Consider the following 25515-nt stretch of genomic DNA (forward strand, 5'->3'; position numbering starts at 1 on the left):
CATCTCTTTTCTTTTTCTTTCACCCGCCAATGATATGGGTCTGTTGTATCTGGAGGGTACAGTCAGCAAGTTGATTAAAAGGCATATGCTAAAGCAGCGAAATGCAGCATAAAATACCATTTTTCTTCTGAAAACCTTGTTTTTAAAGTTTTCCTGTGGGAGGCCACGTAAGGCCTTTCAGTCTCTTTCCATGCAAAGGATTCAGGATAAGTTTCAGTAGAACGTTTCTCAGGAAAAGCACGAAGAATCCAGATGATGTCCTGTCCGTCCCCCTGTCTCATACGCCATCTTTGAGTGTCTCCTACCCTTTCACGTAGTCACAGTGGGTGATGCTTAGAGTCTGCCCCTCAGCCACAGACAAGTCCTCCATGCTTGTCCATAGGTGGACTCTAACATGCGAAAACCAAGGAAGGGTCTGCTGGGGCTGTGTAAGTATTGTCCAACACCCAACTGAGGAAGGGTTAGCGTCACTCTTCCTTTTGGGGAGGTCCGGTGCCGCAAGCCTCTTGGCCCAACAAAGGTCAACCGGATTCTGTCTCTCTCTATATATACTTCACCGCTTGCTTACTTCTACATAATATCACGTTTTAGTTTGCTTCAGAGTTGGATCATAACCTTTGTAAAAAAAAATTTTTTTAATGGTTTTTTGGTTTTCTGTTTGTTTTTTTTTCCCTCATCTGCTGAGATCATATTCCTCATTTTCTTTCCCAGTGTAGTTTTTCTCATGCCTTCTATTCTATTCCGTTTCTTTTCTCCTGGAATTTTTCTCCCCCCAAACCTCCCATCTGGACTGGTTCCTCTCTATCTGCTAACAGAGATGCCATAGGACATCCCTTTATTTTCCCCCTACTTTCTCAATCCTGTATCTTCTTCTTTCTCGACTTGTGGGATGGAAAGTTTTGGAGTTCGTACGTGTGCGGAAATGCCAGCACTTTGCCCTGATGGCTGACAGTTTACCTGAGTATAGATCCCATTTAAAAGCAATTTCTCTCAGCACTTTGAAGGCTCTGTCCCACCAACATCTGGATCATTAATAAGTGGAATGTAATTCTAATTCCCATGTCTTTGTTCTTCGTTGGCTTTTTTCTTTTTCTATGGAAGCTTTGAGCCTCTTCTTATTCTGGGGAAGCTGAACTTTTATAGAGGTGAACCTAAAGGGGCCTTCCCCGAGTTTTTTTTTTTTTTTTTTGAACTGTTCACCTTAAGTTCTCCTCCCCACCAGAAAAAGAAAATGAAGTCCTGCCCATTATGCTATATATTTCACTGTCTATTCTTGACTCAATTTTCTTTTGATGGTCATTTACTCAAAAAGAAAATCCAGTGGCCCTTAATCAAATTAGATCTTCAATTTTTACCTTAAATATACAAACGTCTGGGCTCATATAATTTGTTTAATGTTTATTTACTTTTTGAGAGAGTGAGAGATAGAGTGCGAGTGGGGGAGGGGCAGAGAGAGAGGCAGACGCAGAATCGGAAGCAGGCTCCAGGCTCCGAGCTGTCAGCACAGAGCCCGATGCGGGGCTCGAACTCACCAACGGTGAGATGGTGACCCGAGCCGAAGCTGGACTCTCAACCGACTGAGCCACCCAGGCACCCCTCAAATAATTTTTAAAACGAACACATACAACCTGCAAACATTTATTTCCAAACATTTATGTATTACCTTCCAAAAGTAATCTCAGCTCCTCTACACAGTTTTGTTACAACACCATCGTTTGGGGGCCTTGCAAAGTGAAGCTGTGATCTGCTTTTAAGTGGCTAAAAAGCAGAGCTAATTATTGACACGCATTGAATGGAGGTCAGGTCAGCACCAAAACACGGCCCAAATTACGAGCGGTCTTCGTTGTAAAGCCATGTTTTCTTGCCATTAAGGACATTCTTTGAAAGTAAAGTACAAGAAGAGAAGGAGAGAAGACAGCTGGAAAAGGGCCTGGAAGACCAAACAATATCCATCCCTTCACCTCCACCTCCTCCACCCCCAGCAAGAAAAAAAGGACAAAGGCAAGGTCGGTGACTCCTGTTACAGAACCTTCCATAACCACTATGTGAGGAAGAAAGGCTGAAGTTTGGACTGCCTTTCCGATCAGAATCTGCTGCAGACCTAGGCCGGGCTCCCCACCAGGTACCATCCATCCTGCATGTGACTTCCTTGCTTGAAGCTATGATGTCGAGGATCTTAGGCGGTTTTACCCCACCCCACCCTCTGTTTTCTTTGTAAGGAAAAAATACTTCTTCCCCAGAGGTGAGCACTTACCAAAGGAAGCGTACCGGAGTGTGGCGATGCCGGATGGGGAAGAGAAAAGTGGTATGGGGGACCTTCAACTGCCCCGCAAAATATCCATTAGCTCATCAAAAAAGCCACTCCATATTTTAAAGATTAGCAATATCCTTTGATACGGATAACCAACATTTTCTCGGTCCTGTTAATAACATATAAAGAAAAATTGGGGGAGGGGGGTAAACTTTGCTATTTTAAGGCAAATAATCAAACTTATCATGGCCCTTTGTTCCGTGCTTTCCAACATATTGTGAACTTCAGCCCCTCCAGTGCTGCTGGTATTGTAAACAGAGTTTTATGTCTTTCCAACATGCTCCTTGAGGACATGAATCATGTCTCATTCAACTGAGCACCACCAGCGCCTAGCGTGAGGCAAACGCACAAACACCCAATAAATGTGGGTTTCCTTGAAGAAGAAAGCACCAGAACCAGGAGGGGATCAAAGAGGACACGGAGACATGGTTTCTTATTTCCTAGATTCAGATGCTGAGGCCCAGAGAGGGAAGGAGAGTCGCCCAAGGCAAAAGAATCCTATGAAACCAATCTCTTGGGACAGGGAGATAGCCACTGCTGAATTATAGGTAGAGATCAGCATTGGGTGTTTATTTGGCAGTTGCTGTTGACTGACAGAACATGGAACGTAAGAGAAGTAGGAGGGGACAGGAATTTGCTAAAGATTTACTATGTACTCTGCGCTTACATAGCTTTTTCCACTTATCTTACCTACCCGAGCCAGACCAGCAGCTGGGGGAAGGGCAGAAAGGGCCCTAGCGATTTACAACGGACGGCGTAGCACCTCATCAGGCTGGCTCACTGGGAACAAATGAGAGCAAAAGATGGGTGAGGGTGAGGGTCAGTGGCTGGGTTTGGATGCCACTTCTAAATAATGAGGTGTCTGTTTGGGATTGGCCAGAAAGGTAACCAGTTAGATACATGTGCATGGAGAGACATTCAACAAAAAGCTGGGTACCAAGGAGCTATGGCAGGTGTAGAAAACAAAGGACTTGGAATCCAAAGACTGTCCAGATCCTCTTTATTCACGTTCTATTAGATATTGGGCCAATCTTTTAACCTAAGCCCTAGTTTACTTATATGTGAATGTGGGCTAACAGTATCTACCCCATAAAATTGTTGAAGGAGTTAATATTGAATGTCTTAACATTTCTTAAGAGTGGCAAAATCCAGGGCTAAGGATTACTTGAACATCACACAAAAACTTCTTGGGGGTTGGGGTGGAGAGCATTTTCTGTCTAGCCTCGGTTTTCCCCCTTTCTTTATACTGGGCCTTCACATCTATAAGTAAAGCATTAAAAATAGATAGTTTTATCATAGTCAAACTTCCTACAAAGGAATCTTTTATCACTCTTTTTCCTTCTAGGGAGGACAGATACTCTTACAGAGAAGCCTATCTTGCCTCCAGAACCTGTTGAACCTGTCCTCAGTGGCAGCATGGCCATTGGGGCAGTGTCACTAGCTGTGGCCAAAACCAGTGCCATGCTGGACAATAACCCCCTCTACTTAAATATTGCATTACTGAGGCACCCTCAGGTTAGTATCTATTATGTGCCAAGGACTCACGAGTATCTCCATAGCAATGAACCATGTTTCTTGTTTCTCCTTGTTCTTCCCTATTTCAGGAGCAGCCGACAAAGCTAACTATACCTTTGCTAATGGTATCTCTGGTCAGCTGTGGGAAGTCATCGCCCGGGAAGTTGAATTTAATGAAAGAAGTGATTTGTATACCCCATCCTGGATTAACAGCTAAACAAGTACCTTATAGTATATCATACTGCTTTTTCTCAAAAAATATACTCCACCATCGATGAGTCTTTAGTGAGGGTCCCTAAGGTTTATGACACTGAAGGAGAGAGAATTAATTATAAAATGAGAAAAAAAAAATACTTTAGGAAATCAGGGACTTGGGAAGAAAGCAAGATGTCAAAAAAAAAAAGGGGGGGGTGGCACATTTAGGCCACCTTCAATTTCTGGTTCCTTTCAGCACTGACATGTGCCAGTGACTCCCCAAGAAGCCCCGGGTGAGTAACCTGGCAGGCCTTGATAGTGCTGGAAGGTTGTTATTTGGGGGAGTTGAGGCATCTTTATTTACTGGCCGATGCACTGTGGCAGCAGCGAGAGGAAGCTGGCATTTTCCTAGCAGCCAATTCTGTTCAGTAAGAGCTCCGGGGCCGAGCAGACTGCTTGGCACAAAAGAGAGGTTTGGTGCATGTTTACAGAATGAACGAATCCTAAGTTGCATCTTTCTACTTAGTCGTGTGCTAGCGTCTGTCTTGTTCTGCCATGGTCTGAATGAGCCAATACGCCTCTTTAAATCTTCGTGAAATATTCTACCAGTTAGGCACTGGGAGGAACAAATGTTCGTGTTCTATAGCAGATGTTTTCAGAAAAAACATGCAGGATGTTTCATCCTCTCTGGTAATACATTGAGTGATATTTTTTTATCCAAGCTAGTGAAAATCATTAAAAAAAAATCTCAAGATAATTTCTTCATGATAAAGAATTCTTTTTTATGAGAATAACCATTATCTCCCAATGTATTGATTGTGGAACACTAGGAATCCATCGCTGGCTCACCATCCATCAGATTGTGTTCAGATGCTGGCACCAGAATCTTCCCTGCAGTTAATATCTGTTGTGCTATTGGGTACCAGAGCAGTTGGCATGCCATTCTGTATTTGTCTTCGTATGCAGATCCCACAGTCATTAGACTGTGTCGACTTTTTAAGTGACAGTGGCTTTATACTAATTCAAACACTATCATGCAGAATCCCTGGGTGACCTGTGACACGTACTGCAAAAAGGTTGGTCAAGAGACTGAAAGAGAATGAGGTCCATTTGATCCAACCAACTGAACCTGTCAATTCTGAACAATGGAGAAAGGATTGTGAGAAGAATCTCGCTCATTTTCAACCAAATAAAAATTGAGGGCCGAAGATTCACATTTAATCTTCTGATTTGATAGACCATATCCAGTCTACTAACCAGGATACATTGTCAGGGACCCTACAAATATTCAGTTAGAAAGAGCCAGCGTGTGGTGTAAGTTTTTATATTTAAATTTTCTAGACTGCAGTTGTGGAAGATCATGATTATTCTATTTACAGGGTGTGGAGATGCTTCTGGAAATTCAGAAACATATTAACAAAACAATTGAAATGGTATGTAAAGAGGATCTATGGTATGGAATTGCTGACAATATATACAAATTATAGTTCATTACAGTTCATTAACTCAGTATTGTTGTTATTGATGTGTAAAACGTATTAATTTGCCTTGGGTTTCCCATAGGAGGCAAACTTCTACATTCCCTCACTGGCTGCGGATCCAGTTTCTAATGGCCTTCAACAGTCTCATCAGCTGGCTTTATGCTAAGATCACCCCTTAGCATTTGCAAAGAAAGGATTTGGCCCCTAGGATGTGCGAGGCAGTTTAGTGTAATGGTTAAGGCACAGACTCTTGTGTCTGCTTGGGATCCTGGTGTTGGGCAAACAGGAGCCTTTGGCCAGGCAGCCCTTGAGAGGGAAGCCACAGAAGCCAGACGATGACAGGCAACCATATATATGAGCCACTGGTCGTGCCTGTGTTTGTCTTGTTCACCAGTGTATGTCCCTGCCACGCACATCACTTTGCTTCCTGAGTGTGGTATTTTTACCAGGGGATAGAAAGTTCAGCTGACTCCATCGTGAAGAAAAGAAGTAGGATATCTGTATTTGCATATACTTGGGTGTGAACCATACTGATTCTTGACAAACATACCCCAATTTACAGAGCCTGTGAATGCTGGGTATTAAAAAGCATCCTTTAAAGGCTGAATCCTGGATCTAGAACACTGTCAACACCCTACATTGTGGGTATTGAAAGTCACCAATTATCTTTGGAAAGTATCTTTTAATCTCAGATGACATTACACATACCAGATTCATCAGATTTAATGACCTTTGGCTGTTTCCAAAAGTCAAGTCCACCCTGCAGGACAAAGGGTTTGTACCTTAACAACATTCAAACCAATCTAAAAGCAAATCCCACAGTGGTGTTTCTCCTTAAGGGCAAGGAGGGGACTTCGTATGAGAGAATAATAACTTATTTACCTGAGTAGAAATACACGGATATGTTATCCACATACCCCATCTATAATGATTGGAGGTACAACGTAAAGTCGAACAAAAGGGAACATGCACTTGAATTCAAAAAACGGTTTGGAGATTATCAAAATAGGGAGGGGCTGGTAAGGTCCCTGTGTGTGTGTGTGTGTGTGTGTGTGTGTGTGTGAGCGCACACATGTGTGATTCACAGTGCGACAGGGCCCAGAACAGTGGACGGGCCACAAGACCTAATAATTGCAAGTGACTTATCTTCATCTTCTGTCCTACAGCCGCCTCCTCCAAAAACAGAGACCAAAAAAGGGCATAATGGAAACAAAAGAAGTCAAGTAAGTTTATGTATTTCCTTCAGTATGACACAATTCATTTATATCCTCTCTGCCCGTGTTCCTCTCCCAGTCACTGAGCTCCAAGACCAGGGCTGACACAAATCGAAACAACACAGTGCTCCTCCTCCAAGAGCGAGAAACTGGCAGAGCACAGGGCTGGGAGATCTTTCCATCCTCCCTCTCTGGCCACAGGCTGTGGGCCAGCAGTTGTCTGTCCAGCCGACATCTCAGAGGGCATGGAGAATCATTTATAAGTAACAGGATTGTATTTGGAACCTGATAGGTGAAATGCTGGGGAAGGGGAATTTCTGCTAAGTAGCCAAAAAGCACATGGGAAAGGTCTTCGATCTTCATCTTACCCCTATCAAGTGAGAGAGAAACAAAAGGCACAAAAAGAGAGCCATCTCTTTCATCGCGTCCCGCAAAGTCACCAAAGCACCATATCCAGAACCATGACGGGAGCTCAGATTTTGTCGACGGCGTCAGACAAACAGTTCTTGTCAAGATTGGCCAGGATGGCTGCAAGAGCCTCGGGAAACCATCTGACCTTGATCAGTCAGTGACTCTGGTGATTGTGGGTGCTCTGACAGACACATCTGCTCCATGCCTAACCTTTCGACCATATAGTTAGAATAACCAATAAGAACCCCGGAGATAATGCAAATGGTCCTAGTTGCTCACCCGGCCTAGTAAAGATGGAAAATTAAATCCCTCTTCAAAATTGGGAGAGAGAAGAGAAATGTATGGAAAAATACACCAGAAAGTAAAGTACTTGACAGTTGCATCTGTCGGGATGAACACAACACTCTAAAGTTGGACCTTGTAAGAGCGCTTAGGCGATGATGAACAAGCCACCCCGTATCGACGCTGTTTCCCTCATGCCAGCAGGTTGTCCTCTGTGTTCCGAGAAGCTCAGACCAAGATCGGTCCTCCTGTGATCAGCTTTGCTACTTTCTATTTCTGTTAGAAAAAGCTTAATTGCTCGATTCTAGAGAGGCAGCCATACCAGTGGAGGCATGAACTCTGGAGCTAAACTTCCCGGATTAAAATCTGTTCCAAGTTACTTAGCTCTCTATAAAATGGGATAATAATAGTACTTGCTTCATAGGTTAACGTAAGGAGTAAATGTATTTATGTAAAGCATTTAGAATGGTAGCTGGCATTTAATAAGTGATAAACTCTAAATAAGTCATACTTTTGTAGTTTAGAAGACTCCAACAAAACTCCTCAGTTGATATACAGAAATTTCCCCAACTATTCCTTTGCCAAATAAAAGGCTCCTCTCGCTGACATTAAAAACGTTGGATGGTTCTTATAATTGACTAGTGTTATCATCAGAGAAATGGGATAGTTACACCTAGGTTCGTGCACACACTTGGGTTTGCTCTTGAGTTTGGCATGCACATGCACGCACACACACACACACACACACACACACCCTTCAGAATTACTGATTCTGCTTCAACTATGTTATAATTGGATAGTGGCAATTTATGATGAGGCATATCAGGGCTGACCTTGCAATAGAAACTCATGGCTTTCCCTGGGCTGCTTCAGGTCCCAAACATTCTTCCATCCTCAGCAACGCATTTTAGCAGAGTTCTTCACTCCTTTTTCTCATAAAACGTTTCCTGAAGGAGGGTTCCAGCTTTAATACTTATATTCTTCCAAAGGAAGACAGAACACAGGAAAGAGCGCGTTTGGAAGTAGATGGAGAAGGACAGAGTTAGGGACAGGGTGGACAGACGTTTACAGAGACCAGGTGGAAATTCACTACCTTGGTGGTTGCAGCTCAGGTCGGCCCACGTACAGTGAAAGAGCTGATAGAAGAGATGACACAGGCAGACCAAAGAGACAAGTGTATTCCTGGGTCCGACTTGAAACCTTGGGCTAAGGAAATTATTCCAGATACTTTGGGCAGTCGTACACTGGAAGGTCATGCAGAGATGAGAGGAACCTGGATGTGCCGTTAGTGGAGACACAGAGACATATCTAGGGGGCTGTACCTGGTTATAAACAATGCCTAGTTTATAACCAGGAAGCTCCAAGAATCTTACTGCGCTCAATTTACACGCATCATTTGGTTTGGTTACAGCAGCCCATCACCGGCAAGATGTCCCATCTTGGCTGTTTAACCATTAATTACGACACCATAGAGCAGCCGCTGCTCCTCATCGAAGGCATCTGTGCAAACCTGGGGCTGGACCTGGGGACCAATCTGCACCTAGCCATCAACTGTGCTGCACACGAGCTGATAGATTATGTAAGTTTCTGCTCCAGAACACTTAACTTTTTGTTGGGTCCTAGTATTTTTAAATTAGAACTCAAAACGAGTGTTTCTGAACATTTTCCAAACAGATTCTGTTGTTTTTATTAATATCGTGTGAGGGGACAAACATAAATGCCCACCTGAGAAAGCCAAGTTAGCTAATGACCAGAGAATACCATAACCATATGATTAAAAACATTTTTTAATGTTTATTTATTTTTGAGAGAGAGACACAGAGAGAGAGACAGAGAAAGAGACAGAGTGAGCGGGGGAGGGGCAGAGACACACACACACACACACACACACACACACACACACAGAATGAGAAGCAGGCTCCAGGCTCTGAGCTGTCAGCACAGAGCCTGACTTGGGGCTTGAACTCATGAACCATGAGATCATGACCTGAGCCAAAACTGACCAAGCCACCTAGGCGCCCCTATGATCTTTAAAAATTAACAGAAAATGGCAAAATAATTACATATAGAAATCCTGTAACAAAAATTACTAACATGGTTGCTTACATTGCAATTATGAGAGCTGTTGAAAAATAATTTAACAAGCTGGCATGTCCTGCTGAGTTCACTCATTTCATTGGTAAGTGCTGAATTTGTCAAGCATGAAAAGTGAACCCATTGTTTAGCTGTGACTTGGTAAGCCCTTCTGGACAAGTGGTTCTCAGAATTTCTGCTGTGACTCACTTTATTTTGTTTATTTTGAAAGAGAGCAAGAGTGGAAGGGGGGACGAGAGAGAAGGAGAGAGAGAGAATCCCAAGCCGACTCCACACTGTCAGTGCAGAGCCCGATATGGGGCTTGAACTCATGAACCATGAGATCATGAACCTGAGCCAAAACCAAGAGTTGGACACTTAAGTGACTGAGCCACCCAGGTGCCCCTGTGACTCACTTTTTAAATATAAAAATATTTGCAAGTTATTGACATTTATGGAGAATGTATTTTTATCCAATTAAGCCCATCACAGTGTTACCCACAGCCTGGGTTAGGACAGAGCTTTAGTGACGAAGTTTCACCCAGAGACCACACCACGTGCAGGCAGTTATTTTAAAAAGAACAGAAAACAGGTTCACTTTTAAAAAGCTGCAGTCCTCGCTTTCTCGGGGTTAACACGCCTGCAGTTAATATTAAAACTTGGGAAACTGACATGTTAGGAATGCTGTTAAAAGTTGCCAGTCTGATACACGTACACATACTTCTGTTCTTCAAATACACAAATGCTGAGTCTGTGTTTTACAAAACGCCCAGCATGTTCACATACACGTGTGGTGATTTGGTAATTAATGTCAAATTCAGGGGAAATGACCAGAGAGAATTCTGCTTGAACTTGCAATTCTTGAAACGTCAAAGGAAAATTTGAACAGTGTATGAGAACCCTTAGTTTCAGCTGACTTCTAAGTCCTTTTTAGTTTTCTAAAGATGCTAAGTGCATGAAGGAATGTTTAATATAATTTCCTATTCTCCACATAATGATTGGTTCCTAGGCATACTATTACAAAAAATAATTGCATGTTTTCATCAGCAATGTATACCAAGAACTATGAATATACTGACTAGTGCTAGCTAGAATGGGGATTTTTTGCTTATATTCAGTAAAATGTATTAGCTTGATAGCAGATAATTCTTACAATGTTAGTTCAAAGTCATTAGCTTTTCTGGGGCTTCTGGGTGGCCCAGTCAGTTGAGTGTCCGACTCTTGGTTTTGTCTCATGGTTCATGGGTTCAAGCCCCTTGTTGGGCTCTGTGCTGACAGTGTGGAGCCTGCTTGGGATTTTCTCTCTCTCCCTCTCTCCCTGCCCCTCCCCAACTCACATGCGTGTGCATGCATGCTCTTGTACTTCTCTCTTTCAAAATAAATGAAAATAAACTTTTTAAAAAGTCCTTAACTTTTCTTTACTGACAAGATAGGATTTTTTTTAACGCTTTGCAGTAAAGAACTAAAAGTTCTTGCTGCTTTTTAATCTGAAAAAAAGAATAAAATCCTGGCAGTTAGGGACTTCTAATTCCAGTGGAATCCCTGCCATTAGCAGCAGTAACAAGAGAGCGTTAGCAAACCAAAATGCCATTCTGTTCCATTCTGCCTCCTCCCCAGTACCTAGATACGCCCCAGGTGCCGTCCCTCGACACAGACCTGGAAGTCAGTGCGATGTTTTGCAGAGAGATTACACTAGAGCCTTAAGCCCTGTTTCCTCGATGACTCAGGGGCTTTCCGGACTTCAAATGAGTGGGGTTGAACTGGAACTCTACTTTCAAGACCGCAGGGTTCCTGCCGGAACTTGCTGCTACCTGAAAAGGAGATGCCTTCACACGGGTCACTTGACTTTTCATAGTGGCTGTTAGTATCTCAGAATCTCTCTGCTTTCAAATGTTAGGATATCCACAGTAGAGGAAACAAGCTAGTCGTTTACTGTGAGTGGAAAGACGGCGGGTTCTGGCGAGTGGGGCCCCTGTGCAGTGCTGTCCCGTTTTACAAATTTGTGTCCTCGCCCATCTGTGCAAGCAGCCAGGCAGCGAGCGAGCACCACGTCACAAACCCAAGCAAGAAATGATTCCTCTCCTTCTGTGTACTTGGTCTTTTGCGCGCCAGGCTTCATCTGAAGTCAGTGGTTAGACCCCCGCAGGGCACGAAGGGGAACAGTGACTCGATTTCCCCAGGCTAATATTTAACAGACATTTAAGGCGCATAGGTTTCTAATGGGCATACAGCCTGAAAAGAACGTTCACAACCTTTTATGTGCGATGAGTAAATGCGAATGGGAATCCCACCTTTCACGCTGGAGGAATTCACCATTTATCCCGTGCTTTGTTATCGTCCGAACACTTCTCAGAGCAGAGGGAAGTACGAAGTGATGACGGGAACGTACAAAAACGCGGCCGAGATGGCGGACCTGTACGGGGATCTGATCAGCCGGTTCCCTTCAATTATCGCCTTGATCGATCCTTTCAGGAAGGAGGTAACGGGATCCGCCTCGAATGTTATACCCACACAGAGCAAACTCATTCTTTTGGATTGGTCATTCGAAATACTGCAGTCTGGGCTGGGGCTGAGTTGTTTCAGCATATAGGAGGAAAGGCAGGCACCGAGCAAACGCATAGCAGAAACACAGTTACATAGGAGTGTTCCTCTCTGCAGCGGGGAACAAGCTAGCCCCGAGCACTTCAGGGTACCGTGTATTTACGAGCAACCTAAGCCAGGCCGGGAGAGCCGCTGTGCTAGCCGCTGCTTCAGCAAGTTCATCACACGCCCCTGTGAAGTGCTCCCGGCAACAGGACGCGGGCTAGGTCAAACGCTCGTAACCGAGATCCACTCGCCACACGATGCACGAAAGTCACAAAGCTGTACTTTTTTTTTCTTTTTAAATATTTGAGAGAGAGAGAGCCCGAGCGAGCGAGCGAGCGAGCCAGCGTGAGCGGCAGAGGGCCAGAGAGAGAGGGAGAGACAGAATCCCAAGCAGGCTCCACGCTGTCAGCATAGAGCTTGACCCGGGGCTCGATCTCACGAACCGTGAGATCATGACCTGAGCCGAAATCGAGTCGGATGCTCAACCGACTGAGCCACCCAGGCGCCCCACGAAGCCGTATTTTTCGTAAGGTTTCAGATAGTGGGGTTTGGGGATCCGTGCCAGCAATTGCACCTGACAAGGGTGGTCCATGTAGCACAGAAGGCCTTTGCTCTCCCTAACGCTCCCAAACTCCAAGACTTCATGGTACGAACTGAAGAACCATTAGATATGCTGAACAGATACCCTCTCTGAGATAATGCATGATTTAAATTTGGGGAGTGAGGATGGTTGCTGCCTCTCACTTGGTGGCCCAGTGCCTCTGTCAGCCATCACTCCTGTCACCGCCTGTGCCTCATCCCGGCACTGGCGGAGCCCCGACTTCCACAGCTTGTCCCGGGGCTCTGGCCTCAGCCGGTTTTAATGTGACAAACTGCCCCTGTGTCGTGTGTTCTCGTGGGACAGGCTGGAATCTGGTACCGCGGCTTAGAGGATTTTGTATATCATCCGTTAAAAAATAATAAGCACTTCATTTCATGTGATGGTCTCACCAATAAAAAATAAGGGTGTTGACAATGAGAACCTAGGGCTCTTGCAGGGGCATTTCCTTCAGTTGTCCGTTCACCAGATAGAACAGTGAGATCTGGCCAAGCAGTCATTACTGGTGTCATGGATAAGACGGGGGGTAGGAGTAGCTTGCATTCGAAGGACTTCATTGTGGAGCATTTCATGTGCTAAACATTTTATTTGCTAGATCTATAAGCTCAAATTTAATTAATCACTTGAAGTTTTGTTCCATGAAGCTTATTAATTTGTGTGGCTGTGATTCAGGTATCATTCAGCCACTGCTGGTACAACAGAAAACTGTTTTGTGGCTCTCAGAAAGATCGATAACTTTGAATATGTGCCATAAGATTCCTGTTGTTTTGTGACTATGCTTAATGCAGTATAACTATCAATTCTTAAATATTTACCTAGGACTCTGAACAGTGGGACAGCATCTATAATGCTCTTGGTTCCAGATGTTACATAATTGCAGGAACTACATCCAAAAGCATTTCTAAACTTCTAGAGAATGGTAACATCAGCATCCCCAAATCCAGTGGGCTGATCATCAAACACACCAATCAAACTACGATGTCTGACTTGGTGCAAATAACCAATCTTCTTGACAGTGAGTAAAAATATAGATCTAACAGGCTCATAATGAACTGAACTTGGTTGTAAAAGGAGCCAAAAATAATACAGTTTATCAGTTAATAAAAAGCATGGCATTCATCTTGGAAGGAAAACAAATTTCCAACCATCTGCGAGAGCTTTGATGCTGGAAGACGAAATGCAGCTAGCTTACTGAGTCACTTCAGTGTTCCGACAACAGCCCCAGTCCAGAAGGTTGACCCCTTTATCGAGGGCTACCACACAGGGGTGGCTAAGGACAATGCCTTATCAGCTTCATACCGCACTACAGTCATCCCACTTGTCCATGCTGATTTTTTTATTTTTGAGAGAGAGAGAGTGGGTGCTTGTGTGTGAGCAAGGGCGAGGAAGAGGGAGAGAGAATCTTAAGCAGGCTTCGTGCCCAGCAAGGACCCCAAAGCGGGGCTCGATCTCACAACTGTGAGATCATGACCTGAGCCAAAATCAAGAGCTGGATGCTTACTGACTAAGCCACCCAGGTGCCCCCACACTGATGTTTTCAATTCCTCACAAGTTTCAAACTCTTTACCAACTTGAGGGCTTTGAACATGCTGTTCCTTCAGGTTAGAATGCTTTGCCCTGTATCATTTACTCAGCTAACAACTCCTGATCCTTTAGGTCTCCTTTCCTTAAAGGAAACCTTTTCAGATGTATGTACCTTTCCGGGCTTCCTCGCCCCTACCTGGTTGCTCTGAACCTTTCTCATAGCCTCCTATGCTTTCTCTATATCCTACTGGCCACAGTTACTTGTTCAGTTATTTAATGTCTAGTAGCCTCCATTAGACTGTAAACTCCCGTGAGTTCACAGGAGCCTCGTTCACTTACACACAGTGCCTGAAACATGAGTGGGTCTCAGGAACTAGGCAGAAGGCTGGAGCAGGACTCAGGGCCAGACTGGCAGCCAGGGTCCTGGGCTGGTGCCAGAGGAGGGAATGGAATGTGCGTAGTCCCTGTCCTGCAGAGGGCCCAGTCGAGGGCCCAGGCAGGGCTGTCCTGTAGGAGGTGGATGGGAGGCCCCAGCCCTGGCCTTTCCTCCAGGGCCTCCCTCTCAGCAGGCAATCACTTCAGATTGCCACTCTAGCTCCTGCCTCTAAAGCACAAACACTGTCTCTGGAGGAAGAATCCTGGCTCTTTGTAGACTGGCAAATTTCGAGGGGTTCTGAGATCCCCAAATGACTGATTAAGCACCAGCGACACTGTTCGTCTCATAAGTAAACATTCAGAACGACAGGTTCCTTTGAATAATATTCTACATGATAAACTGTGGAATCCAACGAGGCATATCATCTCCCCAAATGATGCCCTTTTACTTCCTGTAGATTTTGTCTCAGAGATGCACACTTTTCTACACTGAACATGGACAAGATGGAATCGTGTCCTACAGTTGTGGTCTTAGAAACGTGTCAACCTAATTTGAGCATTTCTCCCCTTTAGCGGTCATAAAGGTCCTACAACTTATGGTAGCTTAGATTTGTTGACAGGTGGCATTCATGTAGTATTTAGCATCTAAGATACCAGAAAGGCATAAACAGGTAAAACTAGGGTAACAAGTGGCACCTGGGTGGCTCAGTCATAAGCGTGTCACTCTGGATTTCAGCTCAGGTCATGATTTCACCTGAGATCAAGCCCAACATTGGGCTCCTTCTGTCCCTCCCTCTTCTCCCTTTGCCCCTCCCCCCTACATGTGCATTCTCTTTCTCAAAAAAACAAAAAACAACCAGGGTAATAAAAATACAATGCTTAGCTCAGAATTCTCTGCTGGTCAAATCATTGACTCTTCACAGGAAAGTTTTAAATCTCTAGCAATTTTTAAAAAAATCTTTATTTTTGAGTGAGAGAGAGGAACAGAGAAAGGGAGACAAAGCATCCGAAGCAGGCTCCAGACTCTGAGCTGTCAGCACAGAGCCTGATGTGGGGCTTGAACTCACTAACCCCGAGATCATGACCTGAGCCGAAGTCGGACGCTTAACCGACTGAGCCACCCAGGTGCCCCAAATCTCTAGCAAATTTTAAATTTTGGTTCCAGAGGCATGTATGTATATATGTATTATATATATATATATATATATATATACACACACACATACACATATACACACACATACATATATACATATATGTATATGTATATATGTATGTATATATATACATAGACTTATTGTTCCTATACCATCTAAACCTGAAAAGAGTTCCTCTCCTTACAGGTAAGAAGCACATCGCTGTCTTTGGAAGTACAGAAGGAGAGTCTTCTGATGACAGCCTTGTCGATTTGGTAAGTGCTAAAAGCTGGTCAATTGCAGAATTGCCAAAACACTGCTTTTATCTCGAATTGGTATTTCAGAGAAATGCAGTATTTGGCGGAGAAAGTCATGTAACCTTTTATGAAAGAGACTTGCTTCCTCCCAGACAGCTGCCTTTTGTAAAGAGCTAATCTTTGAACTTTTAAAAAGAAGAAAAATTGAAGTCCTGGGAAAATGATGAGCACACTAAAATGGCTGGGGTGTGCCCTTGCAATCTTACCGCCTAAAATGAAGTGGGAAAGGCCAGAATGTTCTTAGATAAAATCAGCACGCTCACATGACTAGTAAAGCATCTGATGTTTAGTCACGCTCTTTACCTTTTGCCGCTGTCCCTTTGTAAGCAGGCCGTGTTACCTACATGAAGATAAAATACTGAGTTGTGAGGAAAACCAGAACAGCACGCGGTGTCCGCTCCCTTTCTCCCTAAAGAACGGTTCGTATTTTAGCAACACGTGACTTCTCGTTTAAAATAAATTTTGTCCCCCACCCCCTTAGGCCATTGGACTCGGTGTCCGGTTTATCAAGTTGGGAGGTCTTTCTCGAGGCGAACGGGTGACTAAGTACAACCGCCTTTTTACTATAGAGGAAGAACTCGTCCAGAAGGGAGCACTGGGTACGTGCTGCTTTCTTGCTTTGTTTTCACTTCGCCATGAATAAGAGAACAAAGATTGGAAGAGGGGGAATGGGAGGCCCTCAGCAGGAGGGCAGGGGAATCCAAAGACTATAACTAAGTGCTGACAACACTGGGGTGGCATTTACCACAATGTGCATTGTTTTCTTAATGGATTATCTATTTACCTGAATGTTTAAAACTCTCGCCCTTCCTCTCCATGAATAAGCTGCATGGTGCTTTTCAATAGAATTAATTGATTGGAATCTCCAAGCCTACCTTTTGTTATGCTCCAAATTATGGTTAAGGTCTGGCTGCACAGCCCCTGAAAGTTAAAGGCAGATGTTTTCCTGATGAGTCTCAGAAACAACTCCTTTTACTTCAGACGAGTAGACAGCATGTTAAGTTTGTCATACGTTGGAAAGGCTACGGTCTCAAGAGAACCGAGGGAATTTATGAGGTAAATTATTTCTTTTTTATGAGGTAAACACCTCTGCAGATTTGCTTGGATAGGAGCACCTTGTAAGTACTGGCTACTTGGAGAGAAAACACCCCAGATACCATTTTTACCCTTCATGTTACTGGGATGGCCAGAAGTAGGCACATAGCATACAGACATATTTAAAGAGACCACGTTACCGTCTTTGTAATTCAAACAACAGAGACAGCGATGGAAACCATAATGATAAATTTGCTATGTTTAACATACGTAATGACCTTGAAACACACCCTAAGCTTCATAGAAAATAAAAACATGGGGCGCCTGGGTGGCTCAGTCGATTAAGCGTCCAACTTTGGCTCAGGTCATGCTCTCACGGTCCGTGAGTTCGAGCCCCGCGTCGGGCTGTGTGCTGACAGCTCAGAGCCTGGAGCCTGCTTCGGATTCTGTGTCTCCCTCTCTCTCTGACCCTCCCCTGCTCATGCTCTCTCTCTCAAAAATAAATAAAACATTTAAAAAAAATTTTTTTAAACATAATGGAGAGACTCTGAGGAGTGTAAGGGCAATCAGACATTAGTGTGTGTTGTTGGATGTGTAATATCGGGTTGGTTTTTCCAGATAGGCAAAATCATACTGCTCCTATATATGATTATTCCTACCTGGTTATTTTATGTCATCCTGCCTCTTAGAAGCCTCAGGTTCCAAAATGACCCACCACATTTCCAGCCAGACCTCCCCACAAGAGAAACAGCTGCTTCAGGGCATCAGAAAGGATCCTAGTGACCAGAGGCCCGGCCCAGCCCCTCCTCCCTCAGGGACAGTGCCAACCAAACATTCTGGAACAGATTAGCAGATTACAGACATGCCTCATTTTATTGCATTTGGCTTTACTGCACTTCTCAGATACTGCGGTTTTTTACAGAATGAAGGTTTGAGGCAACCCTGCCTCAAGCAAGTCTGTCCGCACCATTTTTTCCAACAGCATTTGCTCACTTCACATCTGTCAGGTTTTAGTAATTCTGGCAAAATTTCAAACTTTTTCATTATTATACTTCTTATGATGATCTGTGATCCCGTGATTGACTTTGAGAGCTCAGATGATGGTGAGCATTTTTTAGCAATATAGTATTTTTAATTAAGGTATGTACATATTTTTAATGTGTATTTATTTTTGAGAGAAGGAATTGAGTCAGGGGTGCAGAGAGAGAGGGCGACAGAGGATCCGAAGCGGGCTTCTGCGCTGACAGCAGTGAGCCCGATGAGGGGCTCGAACTCACAAGCCGTGAGATCATAACCTAAGATGAAGTCAGACACCCAACCGACTGAGCCACCCCAGTCGCCCCATACATTATTTTTTTTTAAACATAATGCTACTGCACTCTTAACCAACTATGTTATAAGCATAACTTTTATATGCACTGGAAAACCAAAAAACTCACTCGACTTGCTTTTTTGTGGTGGTCCAGGACCACACAGGCAGGATCTCTGAGGTGTGCCTGTGATGAGAATTCTTGTCATTGGCCTGTGGCCAGTACAGCACATTGACAGTAGTCAGTAAATGATAAGTAGTCAATAAATGACCAAAAACTGGAAAAACAAATGTCCCCACTAAGAGAATAAGTAGGAAGTCCTGTAGAAGCTCAACCCCTAACACAGTCACCGCCCGCATGGACTGGACTGGACTGAAGTCTGCAACTGTCTATGTTGAACAGTTAGCTGACAATGGTTTGTATTCATGTAGAGGACTGGTCTTTCCTCTAGTTCATCTTCTTCCTCTGGTCCTTTTCTGCCAAGCTTCTGCCCAAAGTCCACCATACGCCAAATGTTCCGGAAGGGTACCATACAAACTGAACAAGCATACCGCACAGCTAACATACAACCCAAGTCGGGCCCGGTTTTAAATGGTCCCAGGATGTTTTCTCACGGTGACGTGACCCCTCTGGGCGGTTCTGAAGATGACCTCCTTTACGTCACGTAACAAATAACGGCCAACTTGGCACCACTGAGTTAACTGTAACCTTTATTGCTCTTGTTGTTTAATAGGTTTCAACGAGGAACACACATTTTTTTCCTTGCATGAGGAAGCTGAAAAGGCCACCGTGGCTGGGGGGCCGCCTGAGCTCCTGGAGCCCATCTTCCCCACAGAAGTGATGGAGGGATCGGCCAAAGCATGAGCGTCTTCTGGATGGGGCCACGGACAACCCCGACTCATGGCCACTTGAGACCCGTACAGCTGAGGTGCATCTCTGTGTTGGGTTTGCTCAAAAACGTCCCTAACTCGCGTGCTCCGTTTGACTCTTTGGATTTCACTCTTTGGTAAAATCGGTACGTAGCCCTTCGGCCTGAAATCATACCTGTAAACTGCGTCTTCCAGCCACCCATTTCTGTGGGGATTCTGTTTGTGTACCAGCCCTCCTGTCCATGTGGGGGGCCACGACCCAGTAAAAGAGCCCAACGCTTTTGCTGTTGACTCCTCACTGAGTGCAGATTCTAATTGCGTGCCAGAAAGCACAGACGCGTTTTTGCAGTAGCCACAGCCTCACGCACAAGTATGAGGCCACAGTCTGTGTGACCCAGCTCCCTCTTCCCTCCTTACCGTTAATTCCCTTTTCCCTGATTCCCTCCCCCGAATTTTCGTCTTTATTATATTACTCATATGCTTGTGCGTGTCCTTAGATCCTCTTTGGAAAAAGAAATCAGTATAAATGGACAAAACACATTAAATGAATAAATAACCTTAAGGTTCCTAACTGCCCAATTATTTATACTACGGCATCTAACAAACAAGGGACTAAAAATGATATACAGGCTGACTGAAGTGCCCTTCGTATAAGCCAGCGTCGGGGCTATAGCGGAAAAGTACCAGAAACAAATTTATTCAAACACATACCTATAGATCTAATAGTGTCCTACTGCTTTATATATAATTTAGCTTCTGTTAAAAGTTACCATTTGCTTTCCTCTAAAGCTATGAAAATTGTTATGCACCGACCTGCGGGAGAGTTGGTGAAGTTTAGATTTCCGATGTATTCTGTATGTTTTTACTGAGCACGCTGAGAAGCTTCCCTTTTGAAGAGTACCCACGGGGAAACTTAAGGGCCTTATGGTAAAGCCAAGGGCTTACGCTCAAAGCAACGACTGAAAACTGGCTCAGCGGCGGGCTCGCTCAGAGCACGGGGCGGCGGTGGGAGAACCATGTCGCGATCTGTGGTTGCTCCTGCCTGTCCCGGTGCTCAGCAACACGTGATGGGGTATAATAACCTGGCAGGAAAATTCATTTTAAAGGCAGGCAGCCCACGACTGGCGTTCGACACAGCCTTCGCACGTAGCGACACGCACCTGAAATACGGGGGATCACCGGACAGCCTGCCCTGGACCATAACACAAGTTATAATTAAATGAATGGAACCAGAGCAAAAATATGTAAACTAAGTCAGTAACTAAATCAAATGAACCAAAGAGGTCATTTATTACCTCAACCGGGTTAGTGCTTTCATTTGCACACAGGCACACAGCCTGTTCACCTTTTCCTAACTTGAAGCCCAGGGCCGCCAATGGGGAGGAGCATTCGAATTTCTTCATGTAATGACCACTGCTTCTACTTACATTTTCTCTCTCTCTCCCCACATACACGTCACTATATCGTAGACATAAAACACACACTATACACACTATAGAAGTTATTATTTATAAAAGAGGTCAAAGAGACTAGTCCTGCGTCCATTGTGAATGAATGGGGTTGGGGAATGTTAGTGCCAGGAAGAAACTTCCAAACCGATCCAATCCTTTCAACGAGGGCTGCTTGAGGATCGTTCTCAGCTCCCGGATGGTGATGGACGGTGTCCCGTCTCCACAACTTACTGCCACATACGCTGAAGTTGTTCCAGGATAGAAGTCGTTAAACACACGTGGGAATATCATCCAGGGTTCTGTGACACAGACCATCATTTACCTGATGTACAATCTAAAGATGGTCTAGAAAGAGAATGGATGATCGTGTTTACCTGTCCTACTCCATTTTTCCAACAAACATGTTATTGTGCGTTAACAAAGAGGCCGAGGAAAGAGGAATTCCTGGTGAGTAACCCGAGCCACGTCACCCGTCCTTCTCGCTCGGGCAAAACAAGGCTGGCCGGGTACAGCCCTGCGGGGTCCTGCCAGTCAGTGTTTCCACGGGACCGCCCGGCTGCTGAGACCACGGTGCCGAGGACTTTGGGACCAGCCCAGGCACAAGAGGGTGTTAGAATTTTAACTACATTCTTCTTCTTTGGGGAAAGAAGGGAGACACCTTCTTTAATAGCAAGAGCACAAAGTATGTCTATCCCTTTGCCTCACGCGGGCAATAAAAACGCACCAGTACTAGTCCAAAACTGTAGCAGGTGAGACATAGTTCCTGTTCCAAAACAGAAGAAGAAATCATTTTTTAGAGAAAACAAAACTTTAAAGTTGGCAGTCCCTTCCAACTTTAAAATGGTACGAAGATCATCTGTTAATTTGCGGGTGTGTGCAAATGGCTAAGAATGACCTTGAAGACACAAACCCCAGTCTTCCTGTGTCCTCCTGTCCCGGACTAACAGCTTGTTGACAACGGCACCCCAGCAGGGACGAACCTCCTCACAACTGATGCAAAAGGGGCAATCCTGGAGGCAGAACAAGAGGAGTTAAATCCTACATCAAACTCCTCGAGATCAAATTAACTTTCAACGCTTTGTGATCGCGATGAAGGAAAGAAAGTGGCTCGGACAAGACAAGAACACTTGCAGAGCCCGGTTGCTAATCGATGTCTGGCCCGGGGAGCACATCTCACCAAACAGGTTACCTTCCTACCCTGGAAATGAGGGGGGTTGCGTAAGTGCGTCACCCCCTTGATGTGTGCGATGACTAGGGAATGACAAGTGTACGTGTCTTTATGTTCCTAAATGGGTGTGAAACACATGCCGGCAGCCTCATGACAGGTACAGGAAGGAGAGCACGAAGAAGCAGGGAGCAAAATTCCTCAAAGAAACCATTTTGCGGACGATTAAAAATCGCTGAAGTCATCCAACGCGTCTGCAATTTTCTTGCTCAAGAATGACAAGTTTGGGGACCTAACCCCAAAATCTCAATAACCACAACTGACCTTTAACGGGAAACTGTCAGTGCTTTTTAATAAGTGTGATGAGGAGACTTCAAATCACAGCATAACAGAACTTGTGTAAGTGTTAACGCAGTTTGTAGTCAGTGGATCATACAGAATAGTATTCAGTTAGGAACATTATAGCCGAAAAACATTACATTTGAATTCCCCGTGAGTAAACCAATAAGTAACTGGAAAATCATCACTGGAAGAACATGGAAACAGTCAAGCATAACAAACCTACAGAAGGAGAATTATCTCCAAATTCAGGAAGTACATTTATTTACCTGCCTACCCACCTCTTCAAGCCTATGCTTAGCACACGTGCAAAAATAAAATACAACTACTGCAATTATTACTATCATTTTCTTCTGCCCTTAGGTGAGAAACACCTGACAGCTACATGCTGAGCCGCGCTAACAAAACTAAACCTTTCACGTTCTTTAATAGTAAAATTACCATTACTGAATCATTGTCATAAAAAATGCATTCAAGTACCTTACCACTTATTTTAAATAAACACCAATTTTGAAACAATCGACTTTGAAAAACTGTATAAGTTTTTTTTTTTTTAAATCCCTGATTACATTTCTATTTATTCACCGTGGTAGACTGAAACATTGTATTTTTAGAGACTAACTACCACTTAATTTCTTAAAAAAAAACACGCACACACATACAACAAACCTGCATAATGTGGAACAGCAGTGAAGGAGGAAAATAGTGTGCTTGTCACTTATCTTGACTGTACATAAGAATCGCGATAAACCACGGCACTGGTGCCACGTTCGTACGTGAGAAAACAGTTAACTCCTAGCACGGAGCACACTGTTTACCAAGATAATACTCTATTAAATCCAAGGCTGGGACTTTCCCCTCCATTCTTCATTCAGGCCACCAGAGCATTCCCACTGACGTCCTTGGGAGGCTCTGAACACGGTGAAAATACACACGGATTTTCTGTTCCATAGCTGACAGTGTGTGCAAGGGGCACGGACTATGGGAGTACTGGCTTGGCACCTGCAGCTCCTGAATTTTATGCTTTACCTCGGGATAGGCTAGAAAGTGATCTGTATGCCACGTGCCTAACAATTCCATGCTACTGCAGTTTCTCTATCAAAAGAAGATCAGACCCCAAACAGAAGCTTCTTTGGGGACTTTTTAAATCCTCTTCAGTTGGTCAGTTCTGTTTCTCCATTTATCCATAGAGCCGCGAACTTTCAGTATTACGTCTGTTCGATGGTTTGCACGTTAGCTAAAAAGACAAACGTCTGAATTTTCTGTAACCTTCTAGAAGAAGTCACACTTAATACACTAATTGGAAAAACAAAAACAAAACAGCTTATCCCTATACAGAAAAATAAAACCTACATAGGATGTGTATTTTGCTAAACAACTTACTTATGTTTATAGGTAAATTAGTTACAAAAGTGACACCAGAATAGAACCTGTACCGTGAGTCCAGTGACAAGAACAGAATATCGGCAGCCCCCTTGCCAATACGCCGGAACTGATCACTACTCGGCGAAAAGGGCTGGTACACGAGTTGGCTTTCGCATCAGCAGTGAGAGCTGTCTGTGTGTCTCATTTTTTCCATGCTGTCTTCTTTGTATTCTGGTTTCATTTTGCCTTCGTCATCCTTGCGTGGAGTTGAATCTTTTTCGGGGAGCTGGTCTTTGGTTTGGGGTTCGTGTGTGGAAACAGGATCTAAAACTACAACAGGTCCAGCTTGTTGCTCTTTGCCAAAGCACTGGCTCCTGCATCCGGCGTTACTGGGAGGCCTAGAGGAAGAACATTTACACAAAACAAAACAAAACAAAAAAGCAGAGAGAGAGAAAATATTTGGCTTCCATATTCCTGGATTCAGACCAACCAAAAAAAAAAAAAAAAAAAAAAAACCAAATGCTCTAAGTCTAATTAGCATGCACAAAGTGGTCTTTGAGGTGCCAGCCATTAAAATAAAAAGGAGCTATTAGATGACATATTAGGAGCAGGAGGCCAGGAGAAAGAAGGCGGAAAAAGTCAGAGCAATTAACTACGGAAGTGTTAAAAAGCCAAATTCACCTACCTGCTTAATTACACACTCTTCTCAAGAAGTGCAAAGCTCTTGGGTGCCTGGCGCAGGCCGTCCCACTGCGCCTAGACTCCTGTCCCACCTTCTCTTAGCCAGAAGGAGCCAGTGACACCCCCCACCCCACCCATCCTGTTCCTGGGAACAACTAGCTGCAGATCAGCTCTGAGGAGACCACCCCGCTGAGCGAAGGAAGCCAACCCCATCCCGGATGGGCAGCTGAGAGACGTGCCTGCCGCTGCCATTAGTGACCAGAAGAAATCTGGCGAGACCTGGGGAGGGGCGAGGGAGGAACGAGGGCCGGTGGAAGAATCCAGAGAATAAGCTAAAATGCTAAGTGACCATCAACTTTTTCCCTAAAGGAGAATCCTGTTTCTGGCAAAATTTCTTAATGAATTTCAGAGGTCGCTTCTTTCCCCACAGAAGCTTCCTCTCTTCCCTTCTACTCTAAGGCACGAAGCTACTGCTTCTCAAGCTGCGTGAGTGACAATCTCCTTGTGAAAACAGGGACGTCCTCTGTGTCTTTTCCTGCCACATGTCAGGAAGGCGGGACGGGGGCTCTTCAGACTTCACTGGCCTTCGTGGCAAAGGCTACGATGTGAAGCTCAAACCAGCACACCCCTGTCCCGCCTCTGGTGAGTCCACTGCTCGACCAGCCCTTCACGGGAGTTGGTGCCACTAGGACTCCCTGAGCCCCGGAGCCATCCAGACACTCCCTTACCCCCTACGACTCCTCGCCGGTGGGACTCACCACAGTCACGATGCAATGAGTGCTGTGTAACGCGTCTGTCTCTTCAAGTAAGAGGGAGGCGTGCACGAAACAGGGACCCTCAGCTTTGCTCACCTCCACCCAGCACCTAGCGTGGGCCCACGGGCGGCACGAATAAACGAGTGAATACTAACGAGGTGTGAGAGGCTCAGAAGCCCACGCTCTGGCGTGGCCAGGTCTGGAGGTCTCTCTCACGCAAAAAAGCATCAGAACAAACGCCTGACTACTGAGAAAAGGCAGCCTGTCTGCTCCGGCCACAGGCACCACGACCTGAAACCCGACGACCGCGGTCTGCCCGCCTTCTGCCCAGTACTGTGAAATCTGTCCTGATGCTTGAAAACCGCTCCGTCTGGCCTTTCGGTTACACTGCATGACTTGGCCACCATCGACAGTGACTAACACACGACTCGGTCTTCTGTGGCAGTGGCGAGCGCACAGAGATGACCGGGAGACAGAGGAAAGCCGCGCCGCGGTGAGGACGGATCCCTTTGTTTTGGCCTCAGTTT

General features: G+C 44.8%; 2 protein-coding genes across 3 annotated transcripts in view; one reads left to right on the forward strand and one right to left on the reverse strand.

The window, feature by feature from the left end:
- The window catches only part of ENO4 (enolase 4), a 28489-nt gene extending 8253 nt beyond the window's left edge, over window positions 1-20236 (forward strand). Inside the window, exons 4-14 of the mRNA XM_049646509.1 lie at window positions 1873-2006; window positions 3657-3826; window positions 3916-4047; window positions 5401-5454; window positions 6669-6725; window positions 8821-8988; window positions 11836-11961; window positions 13486-13681; window positions 15909-15976; window positions 16500-16617; window positions 19097-20236. Of these exons, the coding sequence (XP_049502466.1) occupies window positions 1873-2006; window positions 3657-3826; window positions 3916-4047; window positions 5401-5454; window positions 6669-6725; window positions 8821-8988; window positions 11836-11961; window positions 13486-13681; window positions 15909-15976; window positions 16500-16617; window positions 19097-19227 (1354 nt within the window). The 3' untranslated portion in view covers window positions 19228-20236. The remainder of the gene's footprint in view (window positions 1-1872; window positions 2007-3656; window positions 3827-3915; window positions 4048-5400; window positions 5455-6668; window positions 6726-8820; window positions 8989-11835; window positions 11962-13485; window positions 13682-15908; window positions 15977-16499; window positions 16618-19096) is intronic.
- Window positions 20237-22173: 1937 nt separating this feature from the next.
- The window catches only part of SHTN1 (shootin 1), a 101381-nt gene continuing 98039 nt past the window's right edge, over window positions 22174-25515 (reverse strand). The window contains exon 17 of one of the 2 annotated variants that reach the window (XM_049646507.1): window positions 22174-23950. In XM_049646507.1, coding sequence (XP_049502464.1) covers window positions 23728-23950 — 223 coding nt within the window. In that variant the 3' untranslated portion in view covers window positions 22174-23727. The remainder of the gene's footprint in view (window positions 23951-25515) is intronic. The other variant, XM_049646508.1, reaches the window with a different exon arrangement.

Source organism: Panthera uncia, chromosome D2, assembly GCF_023721935.1.
Source record: "Panthera uncia isolate 11264 chromosome D2, Puncia_PCG_1.0, whole genome shotgun sequence".
Lineage (NCBI taxonomy): Eukaryota > Metazoa > Chordata > Mammalia > Carnivora > Felidae > Panthera > Panthera uncia.